The 13,966-nt window shown below is 41.1% G+C and overlaps 1 protein-coding gene across 2 annotated transcripts in view; it reads left to right on the forward strand.

Moving 5' to 3' along the window:
* IARS2 (isoleucyl-tRNA synthetase 2, mitochondrial) overlaps nt 1-13,966 on the forward strand; it is a 35,490-nt gene that overhangs the window by 748 nt on the left and 20,776 nt on the right. For both annotated transcript variants that reach the window (XM_048497507.1, XM_048497593.1), the window contains exons 2-12: nt 439-561; nt 4,698-4,854; nt 5,643-5,791; nt 5,881-5,930; nt 6,282-6,391; nt 6,478-6,568; nt 7,279-7,394; nt 7,946-8,115; nt 9,495-9,585; nt 9,700-9,851; nt 10,555-10,715. In XM_048497507.1, coding sequence (XP_048353464.1) covers nt 439-561; nt 4,698-4,854; nt 5,643-5,791; nt 5,881-5,930; nt 6,282-6,391; nt 6,478-6,568; nt 7,279-7,394; nt 7,946-8,115; nt 9,495-9,585; nt 9,700-9,851; nt 10,555-10,715 — 1,370 coding nt within the window. The remainder of the gene's footprint in view (nt 1-438; nt 562-4,697; nt 4,855-5,642; nt 5,792-5,880; nt 5,931-6,281; nt 6,392-6,477; nt 6,569-7,278; nt 7,395-7,945; nt 8,116-9,494; nt 9,586-9,699; nt 9,852-10,554; nt 10,716-13,966) is intronic.

Here is a 13,966-nt window from a genome sequence, read left to right on the forward strand (position 1 = left end):
TGGATGGCAGGTCACCAAGGAAGACTGGGGTTGCAGTATTAAGGAATACAATGGCAAGCCACATCTGTTCATCTCTTGCCTTGAAAACCCATTTTTCCTGGGTTGTAATGAGTTGGTTGTGATTTATTAACATGTTGTTAAACTGGTATAAAACAGTATAACTTTGTCATGTAACTATGTGCCCAAAGCAGTAACTAGAGGATGCAATTGTTAAAGAAGCGATGTGTCTGTAAATGTCAAGTTCTTTCAACATAATGCTTGTTTGTATTGTTAAACAAATGGTTTTTGTATTTGAAAACAGCATAACAAACATTTATTAGGTGCTACATGTTAGCTTGCTATGACTGAATATGAGAATATGTTTCAATCTCCTGGGTTTTTTTTACTTGTTAGAATGTGTTATTAGTAAAACTGCATTCTGATTCTGTATTTCTGTAGAAATGTGGCTTTTCAGAACTGTATTCACGGCAAAGACAAAGGAAAACAAAGCAAGAATTTTGTCTTCACGATGGACCACCATATGCCAATGGAGACCCACATGTTGGTCATGCATTGAATAAAGTGAGTATATTTATGTTAAATTAATTTTCTTTGTCTTCATGGCACATAAGAACATAAGTTCTTCACATATTGTATGAGAAGATCTTAACTGGCAGGCTGGCCAAGTCCTTCTATTTGTGCCCTCCTTTAGGAGTGAGGCAGGTGACAACCAGAGACAGGGCTTTTTCAGTAGAGACTTACTCTTCTCTTCCAGGCTTAGTTATCATCAGTGCTGTCAAAGCATCTTTTGTATTTCTATCACCACAACATCAGTTTTGAGATATAATGACCAGAATTGCACACAGATTAGGAAGCAGCATAACTTTGTATAAGGCTATTACAGTATTAACTGTTCTATTTTGATCACCTTTCCTAGTAATTTCTAGCATAGAGTTTGTCACTGCAGCTGCTCAGTGAGTTGATGTTTTCATTGAGCTGTCAGTCACTACCCCAAAATATCTTTCAGCTAGTTCCAACCTGATATATTTAAAATTAGGGCTTTCTGTTCTAGTATGCATCACCTTGCACTTACCCATGTTGAACTTCATTTGACTTGTTATTGCCCACTCACCCAATTTAGATAGAGCTTCTTGTAGCTCTTCACAATTTGCCTTGGTTTTCAGTGTCCTGAATAATGTGGTATCATTGACTACTTCACTACTCACCCTCAAATCCAAATTATTTATGCACAATTTAAGTAGCAGTGTTCCCAATACCAGTCCTTGTGGGACCTGTGGCTCATTTTCCTCCAGTGTGAGAATTGTCCATTTATTCCTGCTGCCTGCTTTCTGACTTTTAATCCATAAGAGGAGCTGTCCTATGTCAGCTAAGTTTACACAGGAGTCTTTGGTGAGGTACTTGTCACCCATTGTACCTTTTGTAACTCCACATATATAATGTCCATCTTGGTCACTTGCTTATTAACCTGCTCCAATAATTCCAAGACATTGGTGAAGCAGGACTTCTCTTTGCAGAAGTTGTGCTGATTTGCCATCATTAGGCTTTGTTCCTCTGGGTGCTTAATCACTCTTTCTTTAATAACCGTTTTTACTAATTTACGTGGAATACTGTCAGGCCTGTAATTTCTTGAATCCCCCTGGACCTCCTTTAAAAATTGGCATGACATTTGCTATGTACTCAGTATTCAGTTAAATCTTCAATATCTAATATATAATTTTAGATTTATATGCAATTTAGTGCAGAATGATTGCTGAACTCTTCTGCCAGTTTAACCCCATTTCTTCAATAATTTTTGCTGTATTCCTGCTGCTGGAAAGGTGAGACATTGCCAAAGTCTAGTATTCCATATTTGAAACATGTATATGTTTCATCTCCCAGCTGCAGTGTTCCCTTTTGCCTGGATACACATATGCTGACAGCATACTGAAAGAGATTCTCGGTGGACCAAACAAAGCTTGGTCAGCTTTATTCAAAGTGTTACTTGGTGCCTTCATATTTTGTGAGAGGGTTTGCAGGCTACAAATTAAAAGGACATTATCAATATTTGAGCAAGAAACCCTGTTAACTCAAGTAAATGTCAGATCAGATACGAAAAAGTGTATCCCCTGACTGTCCTAATAAATTTTCTCCAGGTCATCTTCTAATAATTGACATAGCATAGAGTAAGCTATGAACTGGCAAGTCTCTTAATTTGGTGTGAATTGCTTTAATGTTTCAGATAAGCCACTTTGTCCCTCCTAACTTCATTCACGTGCACGTGTGAAATGATTTGAGTGCTCCAAAGTGCTGTACAAATTCTATGTACTTTTAAAATTGATTACCTGGTGGTTTGAGAAGCGGTTGCTAATTTTATGTTGAAGGGTTATTATTGTAATCTTGACTTGCTTGGGGACTTTATCAAATGTTTTGGTGGTCTTGACTAACAATTGATTCTGCATTTTAGCTTGTGTTCATGCTGACATCAGAATTTGCTGTCAAGTAAATATCAAAAGCACTAAAATGAAAAGAAACACCAACTATCTTCTTTTGTTTTTGTTAATCTACAGACATAATGGCCTTCTTGGTCTGATGTATATGACAGTCATTACTTACAAGGTCACAGTAGCTCACTCTAGATTTGACCTTGACTATTACTGCCATGCTAGACCCATCTCGGAGTCCCATGACTCGCTTCCAGTCGTTTTCTGGGTGTTTTTTAAGCTCTTCCTTGTCTTCTTGGAGAAATGTTTCTACCTCTGGAAAGGTTTTGAGCCATTGTTGATCCTCTTGGAAATGTTCTTTAATCAATTCTTGTAATTCTTGAAATGCTTGGCTATTCATTTCTTTATCTCCGTACAGGATATCATCTAGCTCTGTTTGGGAAGACTCTTCTGTTTCCCCTGCTTTGGGTGCCAAATTTATCTTTTCCCTGCCTTCTGCTGCCTCTTACTGTTCGCTTTCTGCTTCTTCTGCCAATTCTTCTAATTGCTTAGTCATTTGATTGTTTTGTTGTTGTAAGGTTTGAAGGATATTCTCCCACATACAATTTGCTTTTTCCATTTTTTTCACTTCTTCTTGCGCTTCTCGGTTTCTCGAGCTATGTCCTATAGTTATTTTACGTGTTATTCCTCTGCTCCGCTCTTGGATTCGAGCAATATCGTTATTAATTTTCCTTCAGGATTTACTGTTTTTGAGTGTAGCCGAGGGGTCAGCAACCTTTAACACCCAAAGAGCCATTTGTACCCGTTTTCCACGGAAAGAAAACACTTGGATCCGCAAATACTTTTTGACATCTAAAATGAAGATAACACTATATATTCTCATGCAGGGAGAAGTTCCCTTCTTTGGGGCCCATTTTTACCCATCAAAGCAAAAAAAAAGGGGGGGGAGGTAAAAAGCCTGTTGTTTTGTACATGATTCAAATGACCAGCAATAGAAAACCCGTTTCACACATTTCTCTTTTCTTGTGTTGAAAGACACTGATTATTCCTCCCCAAAAGAACCTCCTCAAATTCCACTTTGATGATGGATCAAAATTGGTGCCTTTAATGGGGTTGTCAACTTCCGGGGGGAGGGGGGGCTGAACTTCTCCCCCCCGCCCCGGAGAAAATATCTGCCATGGAGGGTGGACTCAACAGCCATATTCCTCACTGAGCATGACCCCTGCCCTGGTCCCAAAAGCCACAGCTTCTGAGAATCTACCTCCAAATGTCCTGGGATTTGCCCGCCGGGAGTTGGCAAACTGCGACAACCATGGCTGAGGATGATCCTGGTCTTCCTCCTTTGGATGATCTACAAGCTTACCCTCCACTGGCTTACTCTGAAGTAAAGCTTCCAAGATCCATGTGTAAGGCTTTCCCCATGCGCTTCTGCCCTCCTTGGCAATGCAGAAGCAAACAATTCCCATCCACCCCCACCTCCCCATCAAACAGCCCCAACAAATGCAACCTTGCAGGTCTGCAGGTAATAACTCCTTTAAAACCTGACATCATCTTTCTCACCTGGACTCAGCCAGACTGCCATCCACCAGTAAAGCCATCCGCCAGTAAAGTAGGGCTGCTGGGGGGTCTGCAACCCAAGGTGGCATTGCTGGGGTCCCCCATGTAGTCCTGCCCCACAAGGAGGAACCGGGGGAGAGGAAAATGAGGCCACCCAAAGCAGGGGCGACTCCTGACCCCCCATTCAAGGGGGGTGGACTGAGGTTAGGATTTCGCTGAAAATCTGCGCTTCTGCAACTCCCTCCCATATTCCACCTTCGCCGCTCACCTGTTCAAGAGGATCCACCAGTGGTGCTCCGCTCCCGCTCTGCGCCATCATCACCAGCATCAGCCAACCAGGCAGCTGAGACAAGGAAGCCGGAAGTGGCTTGGGATAGCCGTCTCGGGCTGTGCCTCTCTAGGAATGGGGACTCTTTTCCATTAACCTTTAGGGCAACTCTCCAAAGGAGGCTGAGAGGACCCGAGCCACACAGAGCTACAAGGATGAAAGAGCTGCATGGGGCTCCGGAGCCGCAGGTTGCAAACCCCTGGTGTAGCCTATGCTTTTTCTTAAAATGCCTTAGTAACGTCCTGTTAGAAATTACATACTAGAGGATAGAGAGATGTGTAACGCTCCCTGTATGTTTCTGAAGCATTTGAAATGTAAACTAAACATTGTAGGGTGCTTGTGAATTTGAAGGGTAAGATTGGAAGCACATCCTTTTTTCCCTCCCCTTTCAGATTTTGAAAGACATCACCAATCGATTTTACATGATGCGAGGCTATACTGTACATTATGTGCCGGGCTGGGATTGCCATGGATTACCCATTGAGTTGAAGGCATTATCAGAACTTGAAGGGACACAGCATCTTTCAGCAATGGAAATCAGACAGAGAGGTATTTTGCAAGTGGGGGGGGGGGTTGTGACATGGGCATGCTGCTCAGTGAGCATGAGAGTCTTTGTCATGAAAATGAAAGAACCTTGAAACATTGTGTGCCTTGAAACATTTGAGGGATTGTACCCTCATAGACCAGTGATTTAATTTCAGATTGAAAGGGTGTTAGGAAGATGAAAATATACTAAAGAATTGTTTGAGTAGTCAGAAAAGAGCTGGGCTGCAAATCATATGATCAGATCTTTTGTTCTTTTGAAATGGGTTCTACTTCTCTGTGTGAACTTGGTCCAATCATTCTCTACATCTGATTACTAAAGCAGGTTTGTGCCATAAATGCTGAAGCTCGATTTTCAAACACCTTTTTGTGTTCTTTTTCAATGATCCTGCTGTCACCGTGTACTGCTGTGTTGGTGATGGTCACTTTCTTGTCCTTGATCACTGTGATATCTGGTATATTGTGTTTCAACACTTGGTCCATTTGGATTAAGTGCTGAAACACAGTACAGCAGACATCACTGGGGTAAGATCTAATAATACCAGCAGCGCCGATCTGCCTTGGTTGAGCTGCTTTTGGAGCACATCTGTGATGGCGACACTGTGACTGTCCCATGCCCAGCATGGAAGCCGGACTGGAAGGGATTGAGTGCCACCATATCTTATTGTGTTCTGCATTACCTTATGGCTTATGTTCCTGTTTTTGTTTTTGTTTTTGGTTGGCTGATAATTAAGCTGGTAACACTTCCCTGATATTGGCTAATTTGCTATTAGTCACATATTTTCCTTTTTCAGCCAAAGAATTTGCACAAAAGGTGATTGAAAAACAGAAATCAGCCTTCATTCGCTGGGGCATAATGGCAGATTGGGAGAACAGTTACCATACATTTGATAAAAAGTATGAAGCAAAACAACTGTCTATTTTTCACCAAATGTATGATAAGGTAGGTTAACACTTGACTCTATCACAGAATCTCAGCTTCCAAGAAACAAGTCTGTTTTGATGATTTCAGCTTTCTCTTTCTTCCATTAGGGTTATATTTATCAGGACTATAAGCCAGTGTTTTGGTCTCCTTCAACAAAGTAAGTACTCATCTTGGTTTTTTATCCTCAAATATAATTTTGGAAGGGGCAGGAGCAGAACTGGCTGTATAGTGGGTGGCAGATTTGGGGAGTGGAAGCTGTCACCTTGGTACTGTACCTATTTCCATTTCTTCTCTTTCCCCAGTACACCTTGCAACACTGGGTCTTTAAACACAATGTTGCAAGATGTATTGCAGGAGTTTGTAAAGCCTTATTGGGCATGCAGACCTGCCATTTTTTTAAAAAAGTGGACATGGGAAGAAATATTAGCTACCTTAGGGGAAGGGCCTCAAATTGCTGTTGGAAGAAAGATTTTTGAGTTGGTGTCTTCTGTTCTTGTTCTTTATCCAGTACAGCCCTGGCTGAAGCTGAGCTTGAATACAATGAGCAGCATGTTAGCCGTTCTGTCTATGTCAGATTTCCCTTGTTGAAAGCGCCACCCAAATTGGCTTCTCTGATAGGTATGCATTGTGTTCCCTGTACAGTGCAAGTTCATTATTTTGGTTCTCCAAATAGATGGGTTAACGGAATGCATTTCCATCTCTAGATGGAGCACCGGCTGCAAGTTTGATAGTTTGGACCACACAACCCTGGACTATTCCAGCCAATCAGGCTGTCTGTTATATGCCAAATTCAGAGTATGTAAGCAGTTTATTTGATTTGTCTCTGGTACTGGAATGACTTGAAATTTGTTTATATGTTTTCAGTGATGTGGTGTAAATAATAGTACTAAACTAATCATGTGGGCTGCTTGATCTGATTTGTTTATTCAGAATCAAATGCCACTGTTTACAACCAGGAAAGTGTTCCTGTAGGGCAGCATATGAATAATTTGACAGCATTGAATACATAAATCCAAAATGCTACAGTTCCAAAAAGGAGACTTGTACATCTGTCCCTTCCACATCACAGGGGTTTGGGGCATTGCGTCCCCCACGATCTGGAAAATCCACATAAATCTGCTCCCTGGCTTGCCTATTGTTTGAGGGAGGGTGTGGGGGGGGGGTGCCTGGCCCAACAGTATTGTTCTGTGGTTGCCGGCAGCTGCAGGGTGACAAGTCCTTTCTGGCAGCCAATATGCCTGAGTCCTAGGTAGCAGTGAAGTGAAGATTTCTTTAAAATAATTCTCTTGAAATGAGCTTTTGTTCTTTTTTACTTTTATTGCAATAAGTCCTGTGAAAATGATGCTTCCTTCTGTGTGACAGAAAGTTCATTTTCAACATCACTGTGTCCTGTGAATTGGCACGATGTAAGGAAGATCTGCTATGTTTATTTGGATTATCTGTAAAATAGCTTCTTACTCTTCTATACAGTATTATAGAATGTTATTTTGTGCATAAAATTGTAGGTATTCCATTGTGAAGTGCACTGATACCGGGGAGCACTTTATTGTGGGTGCGGACAGAGTTCAGTATGTAGCTGCCATGCTGGATACAGAGTTTGATGTGATTTCAACATGTAAAGGTAAAATTTTCAATACTCTGATGTTAAGAAACCTTAAACGTTTAGATGTAAAAATCCTGATACTGTAGAATATCATTTACTGAGTGACTAGTGAGTCCTGCTTGCATTCTGATGCCATATTTAATACATTTTGTTAAGCAATAATTAGATTATAAATCCAAGTATTCTACTTCAGGAACTGCCTTTGAGGTAATCCTTTGGTGTCAATTGAAGTGGTGTTGTTTAATTTGCTTTTAATGATAGCCATTCTCTCTGATTGGTTTATAAAATGTATAGTGTGTGGTAGCTTCAATTACTTGTCTAATTTCTCACTCGAAGTAATCCTGAAATATGATATGTATCTTTTTGGTGGGTTTTTTTACAAATCAGTATATTAAAGCGTTTGGCAGAGATGCTGAAGACTTATGAACAGGGGGGGAGGAAGTCAATACAGCTGGGCAACAATCTTCCTTTAAGACTTGACCAGAGTTCAATTCCTGTAATGTCAGAAGTAATTCTTGTGTTTCTATTTCTGTGTTTTGTGGTTTTTTGGTTTTCTTCTTTCAATTCAGGGGTAGATTTGGAAAGTGGTGCATGTTCACATCCTACGATTCCTGGGAAAGAGTCTCCACTGCTGCCTGCAAATCATGTGACCATGTCAAAAGGAACAGGATTAGTTCATACAGCCCCAGCTCATGGTATGGAAGATTACAGTGTAGCTTCTCAACACCACCTTCCCATGGTACTGTGGTTTTGCTTGCTTGGTTTTTTAATCTGTGTTTTGTTGTTTTCAAACATTCTTAATGTCAGACATTTATAGATGGAGCAAGAAAGACTAGAAGCTCTTAATGTCATTTTTAAAGCTCTTCCAAGAGTAGCTTATAGCTCTTAAAGCATTTGTAAAGTTACCAGCTATTCTGAGTTGGATCTTGTCTAAGAGGTCATCTCTCCCCCACCCCGCCCCCATCCTTGCCACTTCCCAAGAGAAGTCTGTTTCCCCCTATTATAACTAGTATATAGTTCTCCCCATATTATATCTATTATATCTCCCCACTCTTCATATTATATCTATTAGCATTTGCAGGAGGAGGATGTTCTTGTAAACAGTGTAAAGGAAAGAGCTACTTGCATGTATGCCCCAATTCAAAGTTACTCCCCCCCACCCCCCCACCCACCCCCACCCCCGCTGAAATCCTAAATTGGAAGACCCAGTCATGGACTTCCAACATTGTGTGTAATTTCGCCTTGGTGTTCTTTTCATATGATTGGCCAAGAAAAGAAGACTTCTGAGGCGCTTGTGTACTAGAATGGAATGATTCCATCCTGAAAATTATCCAGTTAGATATCGTGAATCCTTAAGCAAATTCAATTAATTGTATTGTTGAAGGCCACACAGCCCAGAAAACTCACCACAATCAGTTAACTGTATTTGGATAAACTCAATTTCTGTAGCCAGTAGTACTCTTCTCCTACAGAAAACATGTTAGACTGGAGAAAGACTGCAAACTTTGCTCAGTGAAATGGTAGGGTAACCCCCTCCTTCCTGCTCACTTTCTCTCTTTTCCCTGTGGATACACTCATAACAAGGGGAGAAATGAGTGTGGGGGAAGGAAGCCAGGAGCTTTTTCTAGTAGTTGTTGCTGCATTGTTTTTGAGATTTTTGGGTTGCTAACCAAAATGTTGTGGAACTTCAGTGTGCAGGGAATTTTGTATTCCCAATTTTTTAAAAAAATTTCTTGCAAGCTTGGGAGTTCCACTAGTTTTGTGGAAGCCTGCATTGTAGCTGTAGCTAGCCCTGTTGGATGGATTTCTTAACTATTAGATATATAGACAGATGTTTCTGTTGTACTTTCAGACGTTCAAAGCACACGTCATAAATTGCTTTGTACAGTTTATTACAATAAGCCTTATTAAAGCAGGTCAGCATTTTTCCTCATTTTGGAGAATGGGAGCTTAGCTAAAAAAGATTAACTTATGTCAGGTCACCTAGTGAACTCTTTGCAGCACTAAGAGTTGCACCAGGAACTTCCTAATTCAGCAGTCTTCAACAACTGTCTTTAATCAAGTCCTTGATCAGTTGTTCTCAACTTTAAAGTATAATCCCAGCTAATGTTCTTCTAGGATTCTCTGGTGGATGAAGGTGGATTTTTCACAGAAGCTGCAGGATCTGAACTTCAGAACAAAGCTGTTCTTGAAGAAGGAAATGAAACAGGCATGTATCACGATTTCTATCTGAAACTAAGGGAGGACATGGCAGAGCTCATCTCCAGTTGTGCTTGGCTATGACATTTGACACTCACAGTGATCTTTTCATGGCTTTCCGCAGTGATTCAGATGCTTCAAGCAGCCAAGAATTTATTAAAAGAACAGAAATTCACTCACAGCTACCCATATGACTGGAGGACTAAAAAACCAGTGATTATTCGTGCCAGCAAGCAGTGGTTCATTAATACAGCCAGCCTCAAGGCTGCTGCTAAGGTACCAGACAGACTCTCTGAACCTTTCACTCTTCCTAAATTATCAGGTGTAATTTTCTTTATTCTACTCGGTTGTGAATGCCAATAAGTCACCTCCAGATGAGAATCTCATGTAGGATATATAAAGGCAGTAGATAAGATTCTAAGTCATTTCTGCATTTATGGCAGAGGTTTTGTGAATTTCCTACTCAAGATAAAGCCTCCCCACAACCCTGCCCCATCCCGTGCTTTTTTGGCGGCACAGGGGTGGAAACAGATGGAGTAATAAACTACTTCTTGGCAAGACAGCGGTTCTTAAAAACACACACAAGAAAGTGCACAGTGTCCAGTTCTCTGGCAACTTGAAATTTGTGGTAGCTGCCATTTGCCAGGCCAGTTAGGAAGGAATTTAGACTGACCTGAAACAGATTTCTTGATGTATTGGTGCAGCTGCTAAGGCATTTGGGTCCTATGCAGTACCAGGCTTCAATGTCACTGTCCCCACAGCAACTCTGAATGTGAACTGAACTCCTAAATATGCAGTGTTTATTTCAAAAATACATCTGTGAGACCCCCTGTTTAAAGTAGTAGAAACTCAAATGGAAGGTTATGCTCTTGTAAAGTTTGTTTTTGTTAAACAGTTCTATGGGGAGATAGTGTCTTTGCCTCTCTTTGGCACATGAACTTGGTCAGACTCCAAGCCTTTTTCTGGATTTCTTTTTCAGGAAGCACTAAAGAAAGTTAAATGTATCCCAGCTTCAGGAATGAACAGAATGCTAGAAATGCTTGACAGAAGAGCATATTGGTGTATATCCAGACAGAGGCGCTGGGGCGTCCCCATTCCAGTTTTTTACCATAAGACAACAGGTGAATCCTTAATTAACAGGTATGTATTTTATGAGCTTTTGTTTTTCAAAATGCAATTTAGAAAATATGGCAATTTGTGGTTTTTTGCATACAGCATCAGTTGATAAAGGGAATACTTCAAAGCCCCAACATATTTTGGCCTTGGCTGTCAGGTGCTTTTTGGAAACTGTGCAGGCAATACGATTGTCATGCTTGCTTCATCAGTATACATATTTGCATAAGAATTCACTCAGATGGTGCTACAGCCAATGTGACAGGATGCTGTGTCCAAGTCATTGTCGTTCAGGAGTTTGATTGGAGCAAGCATGTTGTCCTCTTATTTTTATGTTTGGGTCTGTACGGAATGTCCTTGAAGTCCCAGGTTGGTGCAAAGTTGGCATGCATGTTTAAGTTTCTGCACATACAGATGACCACAGGATTGGGACTTCTGTATAAACAAGGCTTCATGATGTGATCAAAAAGGGGACCTCAAACAAATAATGGTTCATTTTGCATAATCAGATGCCCATCATCATGACAAACAGGGTGTGAAGGAAGGAATTTTGCATTTCATACACACATACACTTTGGGGTCTCACTGGGGTCTCACCTTCAAAACTCACTGAAGCAAAATAACCACTTTCAGACCAGACTTGTCAGATTTTCCACCTTTTCCCCAGGTATTGAGTGCTTCAGTTATGGTAGCATATGATGGAATTTAAGCACTTTTCCTCAGCCCTGTAACTTCCCCCAGAGGAGAGCCTGTTATTTCTACTTTCTAGGCAAACCCCTTCCTGAGGCACAAATAATAATGCTGAGGCAGATTTCAAACTCAGACAGAATCAAAGATTTATTTAACAGAGGAGATGGGAAAGGGAGGTAACTTAGATGGAGGAAAAGGAGGTAGGAGAAATATATATACAAGAGAGTTCTTAGTTCTTAGTTTCTGGATATATGAGGCGCAGGCTTGTTACATTTCAGTTTCAGTTCTCAGTTACCTTCGATGTTATAAGATGGCACTGTGTTAGCTGATGGTATGGGCTAATGGATTATGCACAGGGTCTAACACAGGCTGGTACATATACTCAGTACCCTCAGTCAGCCTTCCCAGTAAGAAACCCTAAATAAACATAAAACTCTCTCTGGAGAAGACAAAGCAAAACCCCCACTGTACCAGACTACTGGGAATTCTTTCTCTCTCTCTAAAATATCTGTTCCTCTCTGTGGTTTATTTATTTGGCCCCCTGTGGAAAAGACCTTTCCATTTCAACCCTCTGATAAACCTGTGCCAGTTCGCTAGGCTGGTGGTGGTGTTCATCCAAGTCTTTGCACCATGTTGCAGATCGGTGCACAACTGCACCATTTAACCTTCCTTCCTCATACTGTTTCTGAATTAACAGAATAGAGGTAGAAGAAAAGAATGAATGAGGGGAATGACTGTTAGAAATGCAGGGGGACCTGTGTGTTAGTAATAGCAGAAAACTGAAATGATGAACTTGGGTTCGGAGAGACCCCTGGTGGTGTAGAGAAGAAAAAATAGGAATCAAAAAATCCAGTAGGATGAGGAAAGAAAGAGAATTAGCTTGAGAGATGTGAATACAAAGATGTGTGAATTGGGAAATACAAAATAATGAGGAAAGCTGCAGGGAGAAGTGTATTTTCTCCTCTCCCAATATGTACTCTTCCCCTTCCATGGTGGCCTCCACAGCCTCTCCCATTTTTGCTTCCTTCTTCCTACCCACCAACCAGCCTACATTTATCTACCCATCTTCAGCTTTCCCTCCTCTCTGCAGTCTCTTCCTGGGAAAATTGTGGCCCAGTTGTACAGTGGTGCAATACCAACCTGGACTCATTTTCTTCAGTGTCTCCTTCCTCACACTAGTTCTTTCCCTCTTCCTGGCAACCCCATGTCCTCACATTTTTTCTTTTTACTTGTATCTTTCTTGCCCACCAACAAACCTACTTACCTTTTAACTGTTCCCCTTCAGCTATATTTTTATTTATTTACTTCATTTATACTTCACTTTTCTCTATAATGGGGACCCAAAGCAGTGTATATCATTCTTCTCTCCTCCATTTTGTCCTTGCAACAACACTTTGTGATATGTTAGGCTGAGGTAGAGTGACTATCTCAAGATCAGCTAGTGATCTTAGCGGGCAGAGTGGTGATTCAGACATGGGTCTCTCAGATCCTGGTCTCAAATTAGCCACTACAGCATTCATTTTTTATGGGGTTGCTATTGTTGAACTGTAGCAAGCAGCTAGATCTGGATGAGTCATGCAGGTCACGTGGTAACTAGTCACATGGTCATTGCTGCCAGGCCTGGCTCCAATGAGACTTCTCCTAAAGAGTAAAAACAGGCTTGAAAAGGGCCCTACCTCCTTCCCCTGATAGTACCATTGCATTTGCCCAGCAATGGCCAGCAAGGACATTCATTTCTTAAAGCTTCAGGTGCTGCTTCTATTATATTGGAGGGTCTCATCCCCAAGCTGTAGTTGCTTTTAGATTTCAGATCTTTCTGTAAAGCTCAAGCATTTTTCAGGTTTGTAGAAATATCTGTTGTGTCTGCACAGGGCTCAAGTTCTGGATTTAAGTATCCACAGATTTGGCTATGTTGAGAATTTGATATATTGATACAAAGGAGCATTCTCAGCTATCACCATCTACGAAGTTACCACCCTTCAGTTCACAGAAATCAGTTCAACAGATAAAGACAATTCATGCATTGGGGTAGACTGTTGGTGGCAATTTGGGAAGAAATAGTTGAGTAAATAGAATCTGGCTGCCTGGGAAGAAATGCCAGAGAAACTCCTTAGGTGAATGTGAGACTGAAAATTCTAAAAGTGGCTATTTAGAGATGAGAAATGCTTTGTGAGAGCTTTCTTCTAAATTCAGGAGTAGTGTTCTCTGGGAAGTTCTGTCTTATTGCAGATGGATGAGGTTTGGCTGTGACTTGTTCATTAGTAATGGGGGCTGTGGGGTTGGATGTATTGCCATTATTAGGGAGTTTGCTGCTATGTAGCCCAGTTTTAAACTCCTGGCTTCCTTATTCAAAATGAGAAGCCCACAGTATTTGACACAGTTCTAACTTAAGTATGTTCATCAGAAGGTGTGGAAGGGGTGCAATTTCAATTTATGGTGGAGCCATGAAAGTGAAAGAGTTCTGGTTCCAAAAAGAATCAGTGAAAATGTGAATTGTTGCCACCCAGAAGCTCCTGTGCAGCTTAAATTGGTCTGAAAATGTTTACTAGACTGAAGGTGTCAGAGACCTTGTCATTTATTGCTTAAAT

Source organism: Sphaerodactylus townsendi, linkage group LG01 (genome assembly GCF_021028975.2).
Source record: "Sphaerodactylus townsendi isolate TG3544 linkage group LG01, MPM_Stown_v2.3, whole genome shotgun sequence".
Taxonomy (NCBI): domain Eukaryota; kingdom Metazoa; phylum Chordata; class Lepidosauria; order Squamata; family Sphaerodactylidae; genus Sphaerodactylus; species Sphaerodactylus townsendi.